We start from the raw sequence: 22,072 nt of genomic DNA on the forward strand, positions 1-22,072 counted from the left end.
TTTTCCTAGCGCTACCTCGCATACATGTGGGGGGGGAGGGGGTTGTTATTTCATGTGTGGCGGGGTGGTGATGGGAATGAATAAGGGTAGACAGTATGAATTATGTACATGTGTATATATGTATATGTCTGTGTGTGTATGTATATGTAGACATTGAGATGTATAGGTATGTATATTTGCGTGTGTGGACGTGTATGTATATACGTGTGTCTGTGGGTGGTTGGGCCATTCTTTCATCTTTTTCCTTGCGCTACCTCACTAATGCGGGAGACAGCGACAAAGTAAATAAATAAATATATATCCTATGTGTCAAAAGTGAAGGGAACAAGGGGTAAACCAAATTGGATGAAAAAGATATTAGAGTGATTAGGGACTGAACATGGAGGAGGATAAAAGGCATGCATGGGATAAGATTGAACTGAAACTATATGGTGTACTGGGCATGTGAAGTGGCTGGCATATAATCTGTATGAAATGAAGAATATGTGAAATAAAATCATAGAAGCAAAACCTTCCATATCCTCACCACAAATACCAGCCACTATATCTGATTTAAGCAATTTTGGGGAGGTTAAAAACTTTTTAAATTCCTCTTATTCACAGTAGCTGTTATGCTTGTGTATGAAATAAGAAGTGTGAAAAACAAGTCAAGACAGAGAAATAAAAACTTTCACTTTTCAATGATGTCAGACATGCCATACACCCTCCCTCAGAATAGTACACTGCCAATGCAAATGTATTTCCACAAAATTCAGTGTATTTTCTGCTACTTTTGAATAATATTTCCTAGGAAAAGCAACTTTTTCAATGACACACCATGATGCAGAGTATGGGTTAAAAATTTCCACAACTGTGCTTAACTATTTCAGAAGCTTCCTTAACTTATCTGCTTTTGTGATATCTACATTTGAATACCATTTTACACTGATGAAAAATGCCTGAAATGTCAACATGAGACTTCACATTAAAAGGTAATGAATTATTCCTGTGTGTATTTTCTTAAAAATACATTAAACAAAAGGAAAAGATAAAGAAAACACATCATGTAATAGCTTTATTTATGCAACAAGAGCCGAGGCAGTTGAAGATACATACTTCCAGGTTGGGGCTAACACACCACGCGTCTTGTAGTAACGAGCAAGACGGTGGATACGAGACTCAACCAGAATGAGACGGAACTTTGAGTCACGGTCCTTCCTGCAATGTTAATTGTTTCTATGTAAATGCTTGCTAAACAATCAATATTGCAAGTTACATCAGCATTAAAAAGATCTATAAAGGTATACTGAAAAAAATTTAGAGCAGTGAGCTACAGTTTACTTTGTTTTTTACATTTTTGAAAATAATGCACACCCTGTATTAAGACAATAAGTTGCTTCATAAATTTATTTACACTGGGTTTAGGTTAGGAACCCCCTTTTCTAGCAAAACTGATAGGCATAAAAGGAGCATTTCTATAAACATTTGATCTATCAAAGTAAATGGGAATAAAGTTCATGATACAAGAGTGTACAGATAGATAGCAAGTGCATAAAGTCTCACTTTACTATCATTGTCTTCCACTTACATTTATTTCACTCTTTACACTACAATGAACTGTTCTAAAATCATTACTTCATTCTAAACTTGATGGGGTGGATCAGGTACATATACCCTCCATATCACAAATCCCCATCTTTTAATCACATAATGTAATCATCCCATGTCTTCGTGTCTTAAAGATGGTCTAATAGATCATCGGTAGATCCCCATTGTTTTTCTATATTTAGCTAGTTCAGTTTGCATTAAAACCTTACTTAATCTAACCTAACATTAAAAATATAGGAAGGGGGTTCTTCAGGTGATTCACACCACCCTTGTGCATTTAAATCCTCTTTTCCACGTACAATTCCTCAAACATTTAATTTTAAGAGTCCCCTCAAGTAGGCTTCCTTGTACCTTCAACGATGCAAAAATATACCTTTCTGGCCAATAAAAAAGCCAAAGCTACACCTTACAATACTTATGTCTTAGTCTTTAAAATGCTTTCCTCAACACCTTTACCAAATCATCATGGCTTGCATACCTATGCTAAATGTCAATATTTTTTCAAGTTGCATCCACACACCTCAGCTAAGGTAGGCATTCCATCAGGCAATTATATTCATCCAAATCATCAAGAGCTCTCAATGACCCTCAATTTCTTCAACTTTGCATGACAAGAATCTAAAGGTTTTTCTTTACCAACCTTGCTGATCACAGCAACAGATAAACTCTCAAAATATGTAGTTACATTTTGTTTGATACTGTGATTTCACCACTATTTCATCAATCTTCGAGTGAACATGACCAAATTTGAACTCAATCTATAGCTATTTATCATGCTTCACTTTGCAAAAGGATCTAACTATCCATCATCACTGTCAACAAAAACACTCCACTCTCAATAGCATGGGGTGAATCAACAGCATACATCCTCAGTACATCACTCACATTCTTTGCACAGGCCTGGTGTCATAAAGGAAAATTTGGACTTCAACTCAAAGTATGTGTGCCATTTTTATGACTGCACTCAAAAATCATTCCAATAAACCTTAGTCTGCATTTGCACCATCTCTATCTCTGTGGTGATCTTGTTTTGGTGCATTACACATGACATAGTGGATGTGAGTGAATGCAGCCATTCATCTGTTCCTGACGGTATCTTGCTTATGCCTAACATGTATGGGAAAAATTGTGTATACAGGCAAAATTACAAAGAATGGAGAATAAGTGTCAATCACTTCATTTAATATAGTCAACACAGAGAACAAATAAACAAATAAAGAGGTTCGCTCATCTGTTTTGTATGCTACCTTACTTGCATGGGAAAGATCAAGATCTTATGAAAGGAAACAAACACACATATACATATATATATATATATATATAAATATATATATATATGGAGCGGGTGGCTGGAAATCCTCCCCTCTCGTTTTTTTTTCTAATTTTCCAAAAGAAGGAACAGAGAAAGGGGCCAAGTGAGGATATTCCCTCTAAGGCCCAGTCCTCTGTTCTTAACACTACCTCACTAATGCGGGAAATGGCAAACAGTATGAAAGAAAAGATACATATATACACCCTACCTTCATACGCCAAGAAAGCTACACTTCTAATTACTAACTTGGTGTTTATATTCCTTGTATCTCCCTGAACAACTTTTATCAACAAACCTATTTCATGATATTACACTATATATTCTTACATTTGCATTTCTTAATAGCATCTATCCCCCTAATTCCAACTACACAGCTGCGATACTCATACAAAAATTATGCATTCCTACAGCTCTAATATTTACCTACTCTGACCTAAATACATATGGCTTTCACATCTATCAAAAAAAAAGTACACGACTTATCAGAGCAAGTGTTCAATTATACAACTATATTCTTAAACAAGCATCCATTTTACCTGCATCTCTCAAGATGTTTTCGAATTGATACAGCCTTCTTGATGAGATGATACAAATCCTCTGGAATATCTGGACCCAAACCCTTGGCCTTAAGTACACGAAGGATCTTGTTCCCAGTTACAAATCGCACTTGAGCAACACCATGACTGTCTCTTAAAATCACACCTGAAATGTCACAATCAATTCTTGAACTAATCATGCAACAGTAAATTATATTACAAAAGCATAATTAATTATAATTACCCCAGGATCAATTTCTATACGTCCTGGTGTTATCCCTGGATGCTTCTAAAGGCTGCTACTGCAGCCCATGGCTGTAACTACCCTACCCACACTCTATATATCACCTTGACAATGTACAGAAACCATATTATACCACTTATCAAAATTCATTAATAGAAAACAAGCTTCTGTAAATCGATAAAGCACCTCATTATCTAACCTGCAAAAAAAGTAATCCTCTATTACCCCTCTTCCCCCCTGATCCAAGTCTCATCTAATGGGTGTTCCCTAATTATTTCTAAATCCTCAGTTATTTCTCAGATTCCCTTTTAAAAGTCAAGCTTTACCCATCCTTGTCATGTCATAATGTGTTAACTCTAGGGTTACTACTGTATCATACACAAAAATGTTTCATTTATTAACACGACCGCCATGGCCAAATAAGTCACGGATCTTTATATGGGCCCCTAAATCTTGAACTTGCCCGCAAATAACCAAGCATATATATGGCCACAACCTTCACTGCCACTACAATACTGACCAATCTGTGAGGGAGTCAAGCCTTTCTTGGCCAGCTTAACAATCTGGTCTTCCACGTCTTCCTTCGTCAGCTTCAACCAGTTAGGGACTGACCGACGGTAAGGTAAGGCCGACTGGGATATACCCTTTCTGAAAGGGAAATACCAAGTTAAGCACTAGCAAGTAGCAATAATGTGGAGCTGTCGTTTCATAATTGGGTAATTATTAACCACCAGGGTATATAACAACCGCGATTCTTTCATATTACGTTCACGTGGTGGTGTGGGGGTAAACAACACGGCAATTTCTTGCCTAATTTCGACTTTATAGAATACAGCTCTTCCACATACTTTAATCTCTTCACATACGAGCTAACACGACTTATATTTACCCTCCACTGTGCATACGACCCATTTTCAGTGGTTATTTGGGCACTGTTACACTATTAACTCCTTCGCTATCACACTGAATTGGGGGAAGAGAGTTTGAGTAGGCTCGTTCCAGTAATACTCCGGCCAAGGTTCCTATACGGATAAATGCAATTTTATAAAGGTAGTCTTTCTCTATTTCAAATGATCTTAAAAAGTTTCTAATAATTACTTGCAACGTTATGAAATAGTATAAGATGGAGTTAATGCGTCATAATGGAACTATAAATCAGGGCTCAATAATGAACTAAATGCTCTTCAGTAGAAAAATAGTTAAAGACGTTTTTGTTCTGAAACTATTGTTGTATTTCATATTTGGAATCGTTTCAGAATCGTAATTAACATGAATTGTTATTATTGTTTTAGTTATTATTATGGCAGATGCATTCCCAAACCCAGAGGTTCCAAATATTTTTTTCTGTCATTTGACAGGTGAACTTTCTTTGAAAATTTGTAGAAATGTAGCCTTTTTTGGCTTCACTTTACATAATTTTATCTAGCTTATGTCATGAAATAAATTTAATTGAGCAATAACTTTATCTGTTATCGCATTGACGGAAGAATTGATTTATCATCAACATTGATGTACATTGGTGGAGTTTAAGATAGTTAGAAATGGCCGACGCCGACTTCCAATTATGAGAAAATCGGTAGTTTATATCCGTATGGTGTAATACTTTGAATATAAGCGTTATTAGCACCTCCTTCATCTTACAGGACAGAAACCGTATATTCGGGTAGGTCAATCACAAATCTTTGCATGAATTTATATGCCCGAATTGGCGTCTGTTGGATTGATTTGTTTTGTTGATGAATTTTCTGAGGTGGCTGGATAGTTTATTGCAGTGACAGTAGGCATCAGCTTATAGTGTTTAAACAAGATCCATTTCAATATTACATTAATAGAAGGTACTGGAGATAGTCATACGGGTAAGTTTTGAGTGATTTTTCAGTCGTAGAACAAAGGTAGAGTCGGAGGGTGTTTTGACATCTGAGGTTTGTGATTAAGCGGCACCAAAGTCAAGTTTTGACGTTGGCGAAGGAGAATTTCCCAGCTTGGGTGCCATAGCCGTACCAGCGCTGTTGGAGAAAGTACGTAGAATTTTCTTGTCGTTTATTTTCCTCTGTAGAGAGTTTCTGTAGGAATTATATCACACGTTTCGTACTACGGAGATGCATTCTGTGTGAGTAAGAGGGTCATGCCTAGGCTAAGCTTGGTTTTACTGGGTTTAAGCAGACGCAGAAGTGGATACTATTTAAGTAAAGAGCTTGAGGATAAACCTATATTTGGTTGAAATTCAGAATTCCAGCCGGACTTGATAACCAACTGTTATAGATATTGGTAAATATTTGGCAGGACCTTAAGGGACTAACCTATAAACTGATAGAAGAGTTAATATAAAAGTAAGACTGTGATCGATGTGTAGGTAAAATTCCATTTTCAGAGCACCACTATAATAACATGGATTTATAAGAAACATATGAGTGGGGTGTGACTAAATTTCAGATCTGAAACTAGCTGAAATATGTAACGATAACATACGCTAGTGTACAAAGAAGCTGGTAAAACAGTTTTTTTGTATAAAAAAGAAAACATTCTTAGCCCCAAAAAAATATTTCACTTAGGTACTCTCCCAGACATCAGTATACCTCTTAGTGAAATGCTGAAGTTGAAAAACTCTTCATTAGATTTAAAGAACAAAAGATAATAACAATTAAAAAAAAAAGAACCAAGAAACAAGTGGCATAAACTTTAAATGGGGAAAAATAAAAAGCTCATGGTTAGAGCATATTAGTAAGATAAGTGGTATGTGCTAGAAACAGTATAGAATTTGTTCCTACTGGGTGTAGGGTCACATTATTAATTTACTGTTTTGGTTCACTTTTGTTGTGCATTAGGATTTATGTTGCCCTATCTGGTACGTCTCCCTTGCTTCTGAAGATCTATACTTATTATTGCAATGATGCTAGTTGAATGATGGTACACTTATTCATATCTAGCTTTAGTATTTATCCTACTTTAATAAGTACTTAATACAATATATGTTGTATTCACTCATTAAGCTGAATGTTAAAACTGTTAATCCCCAGGAAATAGTGTCGCTGCCCCCTGCTTCAGCGGGGCAACACCATGAAAACAGACGAAAAGGCCACATTTGTTCACTCAGTCTTTAGCTATCATGTCTAATGCACTGAAACCACAGCTCCCTATATATTCTATTTGCCATTTCCCGCGTTAGCGAGGTAGCGTTAAGAACAGAGGACTGAGCCTTTAAGGGAATATCCTCACTTGGCCCCCTTCTTTGTTCCTCTTTTGGAAAATACATATATATAAGGTTAAAAGATGAGGCGACACAGGTGTTAAACTGTCTCTCCTTGTAACACATAAATAGTAATTTATAGTAATCAGAAGGGAAAGTGCTCCTGATACTGTTGGACTCAAAGAAACAAAGCTAACTTGATAAGATCTCACCTATTCTACCCAGAGGGGTACATGTTAGGAAGGAGGGCAAGAGAAGGAAAAGAAGGAGGAGAATTTGCCATAAAAATGGTCTTAAATTTCAATAAATAGTGGAGAATGGTTCATTCAGATGACACTTAATAGGAAGAGTAACTGTAGGGAAGAATTGCATAATGGTGTTAACAGTGTACAAACATCCAAAGAATTGCAATGATCAGGAACAAGTATACAGTGATTGCAATGGAGGAACAGTTAGAATGGTACTTGATGCAGTAAAACACTCGTGATGGTAAAATACTGATAACGGATATTTCAGTAATAATGAGATAGGTTAGGGAGTTTGGATTTTCATGGTGATAGAGAATCATGGAGATGCAAGTTTATAGTTTATACAGGAATATTTCCTTTATCAGCACATCAGTAAGTATGTTAGTGTAATAGTGATGGATGATTTAAATGCAAAGGTGAGTAATGTGACAGTTGAGGGTATAATTGGTATACATGGGGTGTTCAGTGTTGTAAATGGAAGTGGTGAAGAGTTTTTGGAATTGTGTGCTGAAAGAGGACTGGTGAATGGGAATACCTGGTTTAAAAAGAGAGGTATGCATAAGTATATGTATGTAAGTGTCCCTGGGGGTAGGGGAGGAAGGATACTTCCCACGTATTCCCTGTGCGTTGTAGAAGGTGACTAAAAGGGGAGGGAGCAGGGGGCTGAAAGTCCTCCCCTCCCGTTTAAAATTTTCCAAAAGAAGGAATGGAGAGGTGGGCCAAGTGAGGAGATACCCTCTAAGGCTCACCCCTCTGTTCTTAACACTACCTCGTTAACGCAGCATAAGGCGAATATGTATGAAAATATATATATATATATATATATATATATATATATATATATATATATATATATATATATATATTTTTTTTTTTTTTTTTTTTTTTTTTTTATACTTTGTCGCTGTCTCCCGCGTTTGCGAGGTAGCGCAAGGAAACAGACGAAAGAAATGGCCCAACCCCCCCCATACACATGTACATACACACGTCCACACACACAAATATACATACCTACACAGCCTTCCATGGTTTACCCCAGACGCTTCACATGCCTTGATTCAATCCACTGACAGCACGTCAACCCCTGTATACCACATCGCTCCAATTCACTCTATTCCTTGCCCTCCTTTCACCCTCCTGCATGTTCAGGCCCCGATCACACAAAATCCTTTTCACTCCATCTTTCCACCTCCAATTTGGTCTCCCTCTTCTCCTCGTTCCCTCCACCTCCGACACATATATCCTCTTGGTCAATCTTTCCTCACTCATCCTCTCCATGTGCCCAAACCACTTCAAAACACCCTCTTCTGCTCTCTCAACCACGCTCTTTTTATTTCCACACATCTCTCTTACCCTTACGTTACTCACTCGATCAAACCACCTCACACCACACATTGTCCTCAAACATCTCATTTCCAGCACATCCATCCTCCTGCGCACAACTCTATCCATAGCCCACGCCTCGCAACCATACAACATTGTTGGAACCACTATTCCTTCAAACATACCCATTTTTGCTTTCCGGGATAATGTTCTCGACTTCCACACATTCTTCAAGGCCCCCAGAATTTTCGCCCCCTCCCCCACCCTATGATCCACTTCCGCTTCCATGGTTCCATCCGCTGCCAGATCCACTCCCAGATATCTAAAACACTTCACTTCCTCCAGTTTTTCTCCATTCAAACTCACCTCCCAATTGACTTGACCCTCAACCCTACTGTACCTAATAACCTTGCTCTTATTCACATTTACTCTTAACTTTCTTCTTCCACACACTTTACCAAACTCAGTCACCAGCTTCTGCAGTTTCTCACATGAATCAGCCACCAGCGCTGTATCATCAGCGAACAACAACTGACTCACTTCCCAAGCTCTCTCATCCCTAACAGACTTCATACTTGCCCCTCTTTCCAAAACTCTTGCATTTACCTCCCTAACAACCCCATCCATAAACAAATTAAACAACCATGGAGACATCACACACCCCTGCCGCAAACCTACATTCACTGAGAACCAATCACTTTCCTCTCTTCCTACACGTACACATGCCTTACATCCTCGATAAAAACTTTTCACTGCTTCTAACAACTGTATTGTTGACTGGTTGGTAAGGTAATTTAATGTATGTATGACTCATGGTGAGGTGCCTGAGGATTGGCGGAATGCGTGCATAGTGCCATTGTACAAAGGCAAAGGGGATAAGAGTGAGTGCTCAAATTACAGAGGTATAAGTTTGTTGAGTATTCCTGGTAAATTATATGGGAGGGTATTGATTGAGAGGGTGAAGGCATGTACAGAGCATCAGATTGGGGAAGAGCAGTGTGGTTTCAGAAGTGGTAGAGGATGTGTGGATCAGGTGTGTGCTTTGAAGAATGTATGTGAGAAATACTTAGAAAAGCAAATGGATTTGTATGTAGCATTTATGGATCTGGAGAAGGCATATGATAGAGTTGATAGAGATGCTCTGTTGAAGGTATTAAGAATATATGGTGTGGGATATATATATATATATATATATATATATATATATATATATATATATATATATATATATATATATATATTTTCCAAAAGAAGGAACAGAGAAGGGGGTCAGGTGAGGATATTCCCTCAAAGGCCCAGTCCTCTGTTCTTAACGCTACCTCGCTAACGCGGGAAATGGCGTATAGTTTGAAAGATAGTTTGAAAGAATATATAGGGGATAGGGGAGAAAGAATACTTCCCACGTATTCCCTGCGTGTCGTAGAAGGCGACTAAAAGGGAAGGGAGCGGGGGGCTGGAAATCCTCCCCTCTCGTTTTTTTTTTTTTTTTTTTTTTTTTTTTTTTTTTTTTTTTTAATTTTCCAAAAGAGGGAACAGAGAAGAGGGCCAGGTGAGGATATTCCCTCAAAGGCCCAGTCCTCTGTTCTTAACGCTACCTCGCTATCGCGGGAAATAGCGAATAGTATGAAAAAAAATATATATATATATATATATATATATATATATATATATATATATGATACACCAAATGGAAGAAGTGATCATGTAATGCTAAAGTTTGACTGTAGGAATAGAGCAGTGGTGAGACAAGATGTACAGAAATATTAAATGTGAAAACTGAAATTACCTTGTCATAGATTGGGAAATAGTGTTCACTAGCCAGGAATTTGGGCTTTGTGGCGAGAGGTTCTGTGAAATTTACAGTGAATGAGTAGCAGCATTGGTATCTCAAGCTTCACTTACAGAGGGAATGGTATGAAAAAGGAGAGAATGATTTTTAAAAAAATCAAAAAGCAGTGGAGCATTGAGCTGTGCAATGACAAAGATTTAGATGGCAAGCCAACCAGCCAGCAGTTGCAACTTAGAAGGGAGCAAGGAAAGAATATAATGGGAATAAAAAGGAGGAATGAAGAAATTTCGAAAAGAAGATTGTAGACAAGGCAAGAGAAAGTCCAAAACTTATAAATTAAAGGGCAGCATATCACGCATAGGGGTTCAGAGTGAAGTATTATTGAGGATATTGTAAGTATGTGTGAGGAACTGAATATTGAGTTCAGAAGTAGTGCCATAGTGGAAGAATGGCTGTTGAGACAGAATGGGGAGGAGGTTTTAGAAATCACTAGGATAGCTAAGAAAGGTATCAGTTGTACTGAAATGTCTTAACCCAGACAAGACTCATAACCCTGATGAACTTTCTCTGTTTGTGCTGAAGGTGTGTGTACATTTGCTTAGCAACCCACGTGAAATACTGTTTTGGATGTCACTGGAGAGAGAGAGTAAGTGTCTAAGGATGGAAAAGGGCAAACATCATATCTGTTTATGAGAAAGGAAACCAGGAATAGATGCTGAACAGTATACTAGTTTCACAAACAAGTCTATTGTGTAATGTTCAGGAAGATATATTAGAAATAAAGAGTACGAATTTCTGCAGAGGAGAAATTACCTAGGTGAGACAACATGGTTTTAGGTGAAGGAGTCAAGTGTAACAGACCTCTTAGAGCTCTAGAGAGAGTGATCTCTGTCATATAAGACACAAGGGAAGGCTGGTTGGGTTGTTTGTAGTTAGGTTACCTGAAAGCATTTGACACTGACAAATGGAAAGCTAATTAAGAAGTTGGGCCATCGGGCAGGAATCACAGTAAAGCTCCTTTGATTGATTGAAAACTATTGCATTGAAAGGGACCAGAGGAAGTATGTTACATGACAGATTCAAACCTATGTGGGCTCAATCTCGTGCAGTCCGTGAATGCATCACAGTCAATAGCACTGAGGTCCTAGTTCATTTTTATGTTTTTCCTGCTGATACCATTTTACATAATTAATCTTTTACTGTTCTATCAACAAAATTATTGTTTCTAAGATTGTTGATAAGACATTTTGGATTTTGTGATCAGTAATATTTTGCCAATATATTTTAAAGAAATTTCTAAAAAAAAAAAAAGATTTTCGATTGGCAATTTGTAGTCACTTAAGGGATACAGACTTACCTGAGCCTTCAGTTTTGCCATGGTATTATCCTTAATTATTGATATTCTTTTAGATGCTTTTTATCCTTACCCATGGTATGTCTTCATTTCAACATGGTGATTCTCTCTTTATAGGTTCTCCTTACAGTCTCTATTCTCTTTATTAGTCTTTAGTAAAATATTCTACATATTCCTTGGCCATCTACTGACAGTCCTTGAAACCTGTCTGGCATTTGGTGTAAGAAAAACTTTATTGATGTAGACTTTTTGTTTCTTCACATCACTTGTGTCATTTTGTCACTCTTCTTCAGCTTCTGGTTTAGCTGTGAACTTTTTTGTAACAAACATTCTGTGTCATTATATTCCTATGTATTCACATTTGTTTTCTGAGATCATTTATTATAAACATTATACCTACATATTGTATAATTTGATAAAATCTTGACCGAACTTCCTCTCAGATAATGTCAGTTTCCACTCCTTTTAAGATTTATTTACATTGAAACTGTAATGTTACTTTACAGTAATACTACTTTTTGCTCTTTTATCCCTGTATCTCCTTTTTGTGTATTTATAGTAATATGTATGTTGAAAGTTTGTATTTGTAGCATTCAAACCTTCTTATGCATGTGTATCATGGATCCCTTCATCATACCTGTCATACCATATATTTTTTGACGCACCAGTTATAACAAGGTGACCCCTGGCTGTGCTTTCTTAACAATTACCTCATGATCCAGTTTGATTTGATTTTTTCTCTATATCTTATGAGAGAGGGAAGATTTTGTGTTGGCTTTTCATAGCTTTAGGCACTTTTAATATTATGAATGTTCTCAGAGCTGCTGGTTAAGTTTTATTCATTATTGCAGCTGTCTGAGATGCACAAGGAGGACACTAACCAAGAGATTAAAGATATCAGTGATGATTCCGATGATGATGATGATGAAGTGATCACTAGAGCCCCCAAGCGTAAAAGAAGTGTTGAGTCAGATTCAGAAGCAAGTTCAGATTCAGAAGGTTCGGATGAAGATGACGATGATGATGATGATGATGATGATAAGGAAGAGGAAGAAGAAGAAGAAGATAACAGCGAAGGGATTGGTAGTGAAGAAGAAGAAGGAGATTCTGAGGATGAAGTAGATGGTAGTGATGAAGAAGAGAGTGAGGAAGGTAATTGATTTTTTTTTTTTTTTTTTATACTTTGTCGCTGTCTCCCGCGTTTGCGAGGTAGCGCAAGGAAACAGACGAAAGAAATGGCCCAACCCCCCCCCATACACATGTATATACATACGTCCACACACGCAAATATACATACCTACACAGCTTTCCATGGTTTACCCCAGACGCTTCACATGCCTTGATTCAATCCACTGACAGCACGTCAACCCCGGTATACCACATCGCTCCAATTCACTCTATTCCTTGCCCTCCTTTCACCCTCCTGCATGTTCAGGCCCCGATCACACAAAATCTTTTTCACTCCATCTTTCCACCTCCAATTTGGTCTCCCTCTTCTCCTCGTTCCCTCCACCTCCGACACATATATCCTCTTGGTCAATCTTTCCTCACTCATTCTCTCCATGTGCCCAAACCACTTCAAAACACCCTCTTCTGCTCTCTCAACCACGCTCTTTTTATTTCCACACATCTCTCTTACCCTTACGTTACTCACTCGATCAAACCACCTCACACCACACATTGTCCTCAAACATCTCATTTCCAGCACATCCATCCCCCTGCGCACAACTCTATCCATAGCCCATGCCTCGCAACCATACAACATTGTTGGAACCACTATTCCTTCAAACATACTCATTTTTGCTTTCCGAGATAATGTTCTCAACTTCCACACATTCTTCAAGGCCCCCAGAATTTTCGCCCCCTCCCCCACCCTATGATCCACTTCTGCTTCCATGGTTCCATCCGCTGCCAGATCCACTCCCAGATATCTAAAACACTTCACTTCCTCCAGTTTTTCTCCATTCAAACTCACCTCCCAATTGACTTGACCCTCAACCCTACTGTACCTAATAACCTTGCTCTTATTCACATTTACTCTTAACTTTCTTCTTCCACACACTTTACCAAACTCAGTCACCAGCTTCTGCAGTTTCTCACATGAATCAGCCACCAGCGCTGTATCATCAGCGAACAACAACTGACTCACTTCCCAAGCTCTCTCATCCCCAACAGACTTCATACTTGCCCCTCTTTCCAAAACTCTTGCATTTAACTCCCTAACAACATGTCCATTTATATTTCAAAAGATAAAATGCAATGTTAAGTATAAGGGACAAGAAAAATAGCATATCATCCAACATAATATTAGATAACTATAATTGGAAGCAATATGGGAATTCATGAAGAGCTTCAAAAGAATCTCTTTTAATTAACAGCATAATACCATATCAGTGCTAAATCAAATTTCAAAAGATATCAATTACCTTGGTTCTCAGTGAATGTAGGTTTGCGGCAGGGGTGTGTGATGTCTCCATGGTTGTTTAATTTGTTTATGGATGGGGTTGTTAGGGAGGTAAATGCAAGAGTTTTGGAAAGAGGGGCAAGTATGAAGTCTGTTGGGGATGAGAGAGCTTGGGAAGTGAGTCAGTTGTTGTTCGCTGATGATACAGCGCTGGTGGCTGATTCATGTGAGAAACTGCAGAAGCTGGTGACTGAGTTTGGTAAAGTGTGTGAAAGAAGAAAGTTAAGAGTAAATGTGAATAAGAGCAAGGTAATTAGGTACAGCAGGGTTGAGGGTCAAGTCAATTGGGAGGTAAGTTTGAATGGAGAAAAACTGGAGGAAGTAAAGTGTTTTAGATATCTGGGAGTGGATCTGGCAGCAGATGGAACCATGGAAGCAGAAGTAGATCATAGGGTGGGGGAGGGGGCAAAAATCCTGGGAGCCTTGAAGAATGTGTGGAAGTCAAGAACATTATCTCGGAAAGCAAAAATGGGTATGTTTGAAGGAATAGTGGTTCCAACAATGTTGTATGGTTGCAAGGCATGGGCTATGGATAGAGTTGTGTGCAGGAGGATGGATGTGCTGGAAATGAGATGTTTGAGGACAATGTGTGGTGTGAGGTGGTTTGATTGAGTAAGTAACGTAAGGGTGAGAGAGATGTGTGGAAATAAAAAGAGCGTGGTTGAGAGAGCAGAAGAGGGTGTTTTGAAATGGTTTGGGCACATGGAGAGAATGAGTGAGGAAAGATTGACCAAGAGGATATATGTGTCGGAGGTGGAGGGAACAAGGAGAAGTGGGAGACCAAATTGGAGGTGGAAAGATGGAGTGAAAAAGATTTTGTGTGATCTGGGCCTGAACATGCAGGAGGGTGAAAGGAGGGCAAGGAATAGAGTGAATTGGATCGATGTGGTATACCGGGGTTGACGCGCTGTCAGTGGATTGAATCAGGGCATGTGAAGCGTCTGGGGTGAACCATGGAAAGCTGTGTAGGTATGTATATTTGCGTGTGTGGATGTATGTATATACATGTGTATTGGGGGTGGGTTGGGCCATTTCTTTCGTCTGTTTCCTTGCGCTACCTCGCAAACGCGGGAGACAGCGACAAAGCAAAAAAAAAAAAAAAATGTTTAGAATTGTTTCCATTCTTGTGTAACAGATGATTATTTGGGGAAAAAACTGAATGGTACAAGGTAGGTGTTCTTATCTAGTCAGAGCTGTGACATGAAAAGCCCAGCTAAATAATTTGAAACCCACACTTCTGTGCCCTGTCCACAGTATTGTTGCAAAGCTCATGGCCAAAACTCAAGACTATTATATTGGTATAGCAATGTATCATGAACTTTTCATTTGTTTTGGAAATGCTCTCACCTTGTTTGTAGAAATTGTGTGTTTAGTTGAGATTTCCAACTTGTTTAAATTCCAAGAAAAATCTGAAATATTGAACATGGTCATTTAGGGAAAGATACCTGGGTTAGTACTTGTTGCAATTCCAAGAAGCATCAAGAAGAATAGTCGTAGTCATGCAAGATCTTGATTTTTGACATTTTTAGACACCAGTCATTCTCACAGAAGTGCCTCTCTTTTCACTCAGAGGAAAAAATTGATTATTACTCAGCCTTAAAAGAGACTTTATTAGTACAAGAGTGTGAAAACTAGATAGAATCCTTTTACCTTTGAATCATGAGGATTGACAGGCATTATACATATTGTCTTTAGACAGCAGCGAACTACAGTTCTGTGTGTAGATGAAAAAAAAAAGGGCTGTCATCCGCAGTCTACTACTACTAGTTTTGTCAGTAATGTGAAATGAATTGTTCTAATAATAAGTCAAGATTGTGAATTCATCAGTGTGTGTTACCATGATCTGCTTGGACAGTTAGGGCAAGTGCTTATGGAAAACAGAGCATGTAGTAGAATATTATGTTTAATCTGGTAGATAATTCTGTATTGTAGGATCTTTAATCCTTAAAAATAAGTATTATAAGAAGCCATGGATGTTGCAAGGTGCTCTTCAAGGTTGTGGACTGTTTCTGTTTCTCTGGCCAGCTAGTTGCTGTCCAAAGACTAGTTTTTGTCTCAGTTTATTCTGGTGAAGGATCAGTCCAGATGATTAAAAGTTAGACTACGTAATGGGGTTGCACTGTGGAAACAGGGTCTAGATATTAGAACACAGTGGCATCCATTCATGGTGAAATCAGCCAATTTGAATCTCATAATCTGTGCATCTTTTTAGAATTGGGTGAACTGCCAGTAGCACAATGTATATGAACACTGATACTTTTTAATGAGGATCTACAAAATTTTGTTTCGAGGTTAAACTACAAGAAATGAATTTAAATGGCTTAAGGTATTTATGAATAGTATTGATATTTATAAACACATTTGTGAGTTAACATAATTCAAGTAAAACCCATTATGTGGTTAAAACATATTTGGTAGTGTGAGGGTTTGCCATGGATCATCTGCACATTTTTCAAATTTTCCATAGACCTTGGGAGCTTAGGGAACTGACTTAACATAGAAGCTGGCTGTTTGGTATTCTTGAATGCTAGTATGTTGTATATGAAACAAGGTGCCCTTGTGAAAGTGATGGAAAATATTAGAATATGTAAAGACTAATCAGAACACTGTGAGTGATTATGATGGGAACATGGTGTTTTCAGCAGTTGTGGTGCCATGTGGAGAAGTTTTTTTTTTATTTGTTTTACCTAACTAAAGGAAGTTTCATTGAAATTGTGCACTTTAAAGTAGAACTTGTTTGTCAAATTTATGGATTTCAAGAAAGCATATGACAAAGTTCATAGAGATTCTGTGTAGAAGATATTATGAATATATGGTGTGAAGGAAAGATACTAGAAGCAGTGAAAACTTTTAATTAGGAGTTTTAGGTTAATCTGAGAGTAAGTAGAGAGGAAGGTGAGTGGTTCCAGGTGGGGTGGGGTCTGTAGCAGGGATGTGTGATGTCAGCATGGCTGTTTATTTTGTTTATGGGATGGGAAGGGGTTTTGTGCAAAGGTATTGAAGAGAGTGGCAAGTCTTTAGGGAGTGAAGGGGGGCATAGGAAATGTGTCATTTGTAGTTCAGTAGTTCAATGATTACACTGCACTGGTGGCAGATTTGAGTGAGAAGCTGCAGGAGTAGGTGTCTTAGTCTGGGAAAGTATGTGAAAGAAGGAAGTTTAGGGTAAATGTGAACAAAAGCAAAGTTATTAGGTTAGTAGGACAGAAGGCAACATTAGTTGGGCTGTATCTGGGGAAGTGGAATGTTTTAGATACCTGGAAGTGGACATGGTAGATAACGGATAATGGGACCATGGGAACAACAGTAAGTCATAAGGTGGTGAGGGTGCAGAGGTTCATGGATTGTTGAGGAGTGTATGGAAAGAGAAATCATTGTCTTGGAAGGCAGACATGGGTATATTTGAAGGTATAGTAGTCCCAGCATGAAAATGTGCCGAGAGGATTGGATGTATTTGAAATGAAATGTTTGAGGACAACTTGTGTTTGAGATGGTTTGATTGTGTAAATGATAAAAGGGAAAGAGAGAGAGGTTGGTAAGAAGAGAATTGTTGAGAGAACTAAAGAGGGTGTGCTGAAATGGTTTGTCCATATGGAGAGAATGAGTTGAGGAGAGATTGATGAAGAAGATAAGTGCATCAGAAGTGGAGGTGATGAGGAGTGGAGACCAAACTGGTGATGGAAGGATAGTAAAAAAAAATTTGAGCTCTTAGGGCTAGAACATGCAGTAGGGTGAATGTCATATACAGGGGGCAATATGTTTACATGTTTACTACAAGAGAAAGACAGACAATAGGATTGGTCCATGGCTGGGTTTGCTGGTAAAAAACAAAAAGATTTTAACTTGACTAGAAAATGTTGAGCTATCACCAACTCCCTGCTGCTGCACATCATTCTTTTAGTGTCCCAATTACCACTGTCATTTAAACAGTTTATTTCTGGTATTTTTCTCAGACTATGCCTGACTTTATAAGATATTTGTCTGAATGACTTTTGAAGGTACTTGTAGTCTTAGCATTTACTATGTCTGACATTAACTTAATCCAGTGCTCAACACACCTATAGGAAAAGAAACTTTTTCCTACATCCATTTTACATCTTTTAGCTTTGAGTTTTATTCCATTTGTCCTGGTAACCGTATTTTCTTGTATTTCGAAAAAATGTTCATGATTTACTTTATCAAACTTGTTCAGAATTTTAAACACTTTAAGTTGCTGTGAAGTCTGCATTTTTTTAAGGGATAAGAGATACAATCCATTTAGCATTTCCTATGCCAGATTTCTAAGGGATGGGATCAATTTTGTCATTCGTCTTAGTAGTTCCAACAATATTTCATGGTTGTGAGGCATGAGCTATAGATAGGGTTGTACAGAGGAGGGTGAATGTGTTGGAAATGAAATGTTTGAGGACAATATGGGGTGTAAGGTGGTTTGATTAAGTAATGAAAGGGTAAGAGAGATGTGTGGAAATAAAAAGAGTGTGATTGAAAGAGCAGAAGAGGGTGTATTGAAATTATTTGGACATATGGAGAGGATGAGTGTGGAAAGGCTGACAAAGATGATATATGTTTCTGAGGTGGAGGGAACAAGAAGCAGAAGACCAAAGTGGAGATGGAAGGATAGAGTGAAAAAGATCTTGAGCTATTGGGGCCTGAACATGCTGGAGGGTGAGAGGCATGCAAGGAATAGAGTGAATTGGAACAATGTGGTATACCGTGATTGACGTGCTGTCAGTGGACTGAACCAGGGCATGTGAAGCATCTGGGGTAAGCCATGGAAGGGTCTGTGGGGCCTGGATGTGGATAGGGAGCTGTGGTTTTGGTGCAATTCACATGACAGCTAGAGACTGAGTGTGAATGAATGTGGCCTTTCTTGTCTGTTTTCCTGGCGCCACCTCGCTGAAGCGATGCTATTTCCTGTGTGGCGAGGTAGTGACAGGAATGGATGAAGGAAGGCAAGCATGAATGTGTACATGTGTATTTATGTATGTGTCTATGTGTATATATATTTTGATATGTATATGTATGTATATATGTGTGTATGGTTTTTTTTGTATATACATGTGAATACGAGTGGATGGGCTATTCTTTGTCCGTTTCTTGGTGATACCTGGCTAACATGGGAAACAGCGATTAAGTATAATGAATATTGATAAATATGAGTACATGAGTGGCAGGGTCATTTTTCGTCTGTTTACTGGCAGCACCTCCCTGACACAGGAAATGGCAATCAAGTATAATGAATAAGTTAAATAGAGTGAATTGGAACTATGTGGTATACTGGGGTTAGTATCCTGCGAATGGACTTAACCAGGGCCTGTGAAACGCCTGGAGTAAACCATGGAAAGGTCTGTGGGGCCTGGATGTGGATTGATAGCTGTGGTTTTGGTGCATTACACATAACAGCTAGAGACTGAGAGGAAATGATAGTGGCCATTTTGTCTTTTCCTGGCACTCCCTCGCTGAAGTTGGGGGTAGCTATGCTGTTTCCTGTGGGGCAGGATAGTTCCAAGAATGAATGAAGGCAAACAAGTTTGAATATGTACATGTGTATATATGTGTATTTATGTATATGTTGATATGAATATGTGTGTGTGTGGGCATTTATGTGTATTTTTTTTTTTCTTTGTCACTGTCTCCCGCATTTGCGAGGTAGCACAAGGAAACAGACGAAAGAAATGGCCCAACCCACCCCCTTACACATGTATATACATACGTCCACACACGCAAATATACATACCTACACAGCTTTCCGTGGTTTACCCCAGACGCTTCACATGCCCTGATTCAATCCACTGGCAGCACGTCAACCCCGGTATACCACATCGATCCAATTCACTCTATTCCTTGCCCTCCTTTCACCCTCCTGCATGTTCAGGCCCCGATCACACAAAATCTTTTTCACTCCATCTTTCCACCTCCAATTTGGTCTCCCTCTTCTCCTCGTTCCCTCCACCTCCGACACATATATCCTCTTGGTCAATCTTTCCTCACTCATTCTCTCCATGTGCCCAAACCATTTCAAAACACCCTCTTCTGCTCTCTCAACCACGCTCTTTTTATTTCCACACATCTCTCTTACCCTTACGTTACTTACTCGATCAAACCACCTCACACCACACATTGTCCTCAAACATCTCATTTCCAGCACATCCATCCTCCTGCACACAACCCTATCCATAGCCCACGCCTCGCAACCATACAACATTGTTGGAACCACTATTCCTTCAAACATACCCATTTTTGCTCTCCGAGATAATGTTCTTGATTTCCACACATTCTTCAAGGCTCCCAGGATTTTCGCCCCCTCCCCCACCCTATGATCCACTTCCGCTTCCATGGTTCCATCCGCTGCCAGATCCACTCCTAGATATCTAAAACACTTTACTTCCTCCAGTTTTTCTCCATTCAAACTTACCTCCCAATTGACTTGACCCTCAACCCTGCTGTACCTAATAACCTTGCTCTTATTCACATTTACTCTTAACTTTCTTCTTTCACACACTACCAAACTCAGTCACCAGCTTCTGCAGTTTCTCACATGAATCAGCCACCAGAGCTGTATCATCAGCGAACAACAACTGACTCACTTCCCAAGCTCTCTCATCCACAACAGACTTCATACTTGCCCCTCTTTCCAAAACTCTTGCATTCACCTCCCTAACAACCCCATCCATAAACAAATTAAACAACCATGGAGACATCACACACCCCTGCCGCAAACCTACATTCACTGAGAACCAATCACTTTCCTCTCTTCCTACACGTACACATGCCTTTATGTATATATATATATATATATATATATATATATATATATATGTGTGTGTGTGTGGATGGACCATTCTTCATCTGTTTCCTGTCACTACCTCACTTACTTGGGAAACGGCCATCAGTTATAATGATATGATATGATGTAATAATAGTATGATATTGCACATGACAGCAAGAGATTGAGTGTGAACGAAAGTGGCCTTCTTGTCTGTATTCCTAGCGCTTCCTTGCTGAAGCAGAGGATAGTGATGCTGTTTTCCTGTGGGGCAGGGTAGTGACAGGAGTGGATGAAGGCAAGCAAATATGAATATGTACATGTGTATGTCTTTAATACCTGTGTATGTGTATGTATATGTTGACATGTATATGTATGTATATGTGCATATGTAGGCATTTATGTATATATGTATATATATACATATGCGGGAAACGGTGATTATGTACAATAAATATAGATAATACTTTTTATTTATTATACTTTGTTGTTGTCTCCTGCATTAGCGAGGTAGCGCAAGGAAACAGACGAAAGAATGGCCCAACCCACCCACATACCCATGTATATACATACACGTCCACACACACACATATACATACCTATTCATTTCAACGTATACATATATATATATACATACACAGATATACGTATATACACATGTACATAATTCATACTTGCTGCCTTTATTCATTCCCGTCGCCAATGCGCCACACATGAAATGACAACCCCCCTTCCCCCGCATGCGCGCGAGGTAGCGCTAGGAAAGTACAACAAAGGCCACATTCGTTCACACTTAGTCTCTAGCTGTCATGTATAATGCACCGAAACCACAGCTCCCTTTCCACATCCAGGCCCCACAAAACTTTCCATGGTTTACCCCAGACGCTTCATATGCCCTGGTTCAATCCATTGACAGCACATCGACCCCGGTATACCACATCGTTCCAATTCACTCTATTCCCTGCACGCCTTTCACCCTCCTGCATGTTCAGGCCCCAATCGCTCAAAATCTTGTTTCACTCCATCTTTCCACCTCCAGTTTGGTCTCCCACTTCTCCTCGTTCCCTCCACCTCTGACACATATATCCTCTTTGTCAATCTTTCCTCGCTCATTTACACCATGTGACCAAACCATTTCAAAACACCCTCTTATGCTCTCTCAACCACACTCTTTCTATTACCACACATCTCTCTTACCCTTTCATTACTTACTTGATCAAATCACCTCACACCACATATTATCCTCATACATCTCATTTCCAACA

The 22,072-nt window shown here is 38.9% G+C and overlaps 2 protein-coding genes across 3 annotated transcripts in view; one reads left to right on the plus strand and one right to left on the minus strand.

Annotated features, from left to right (window-relative positions):
• Positions 1-1,041: 1,041 nt before the first annotated feature.
• On the minus strand, positions 1,042-4,723 carry RpS13 (ribosomal protein S13). Its single transcript, XM_071661610.1, has 4 exons — positions 4,569-4,723; positions 4,200-4,327; positions 3,436-3,601; positions 1,042-1,197 (listed from the first exon to the last, which is right to left on the minus strand). The coding sequence occupies exons 1-4, from the start codon at positions 4,589-4,591 to the stop codon at positions 1,059-1,061; spliced, it is 456 nt and encodes a 151-aa protein (XP_071517711.1). The 5' UTR covers positions 4,592-4,723; the 3' UTR covers positions 1,042-1,058.
• Positions 4,724-5,183: 460 nt separating this feature from the next.
• The window catches only part of LOC139748566 (uncharacterized), a 61,091-nt gene continuing 44,202 nt past the window's right edge, over positions 5,184-22,072 (plus strand). For both annotated transcript variants that reach the window (XM_071661604.1, XM_071661605.1), the window contains exons 1-2: positions 5,184-5,342; positions 12,432-12,732. In XM_071661604.1, coding sequence (XP_071517705.1) covers positions 12,441-12,732 — 292 coding nt within the window. In that variant the 5' untranslated portion in view covers positions 5,184-5,342; positions 12,432-12,440. The remainder of the gene's footprint in view (positions 5,343-12,431; positions 12,733-22,072) is intronic.

This window comes from Panulirus ornatus, chromosome 5, assembly GCF_036320965.1.
Source record: "Panulirus ornatus isolate Po-2019 chromosome 5, ASM3632096v1, whole genome shotgun sequence".
NCBI lineage: Eukaryota > Metazoa > Arthropoda > Malacostraca > Decapoda > Palinuridae > Panulirus > Panulirus ornatus.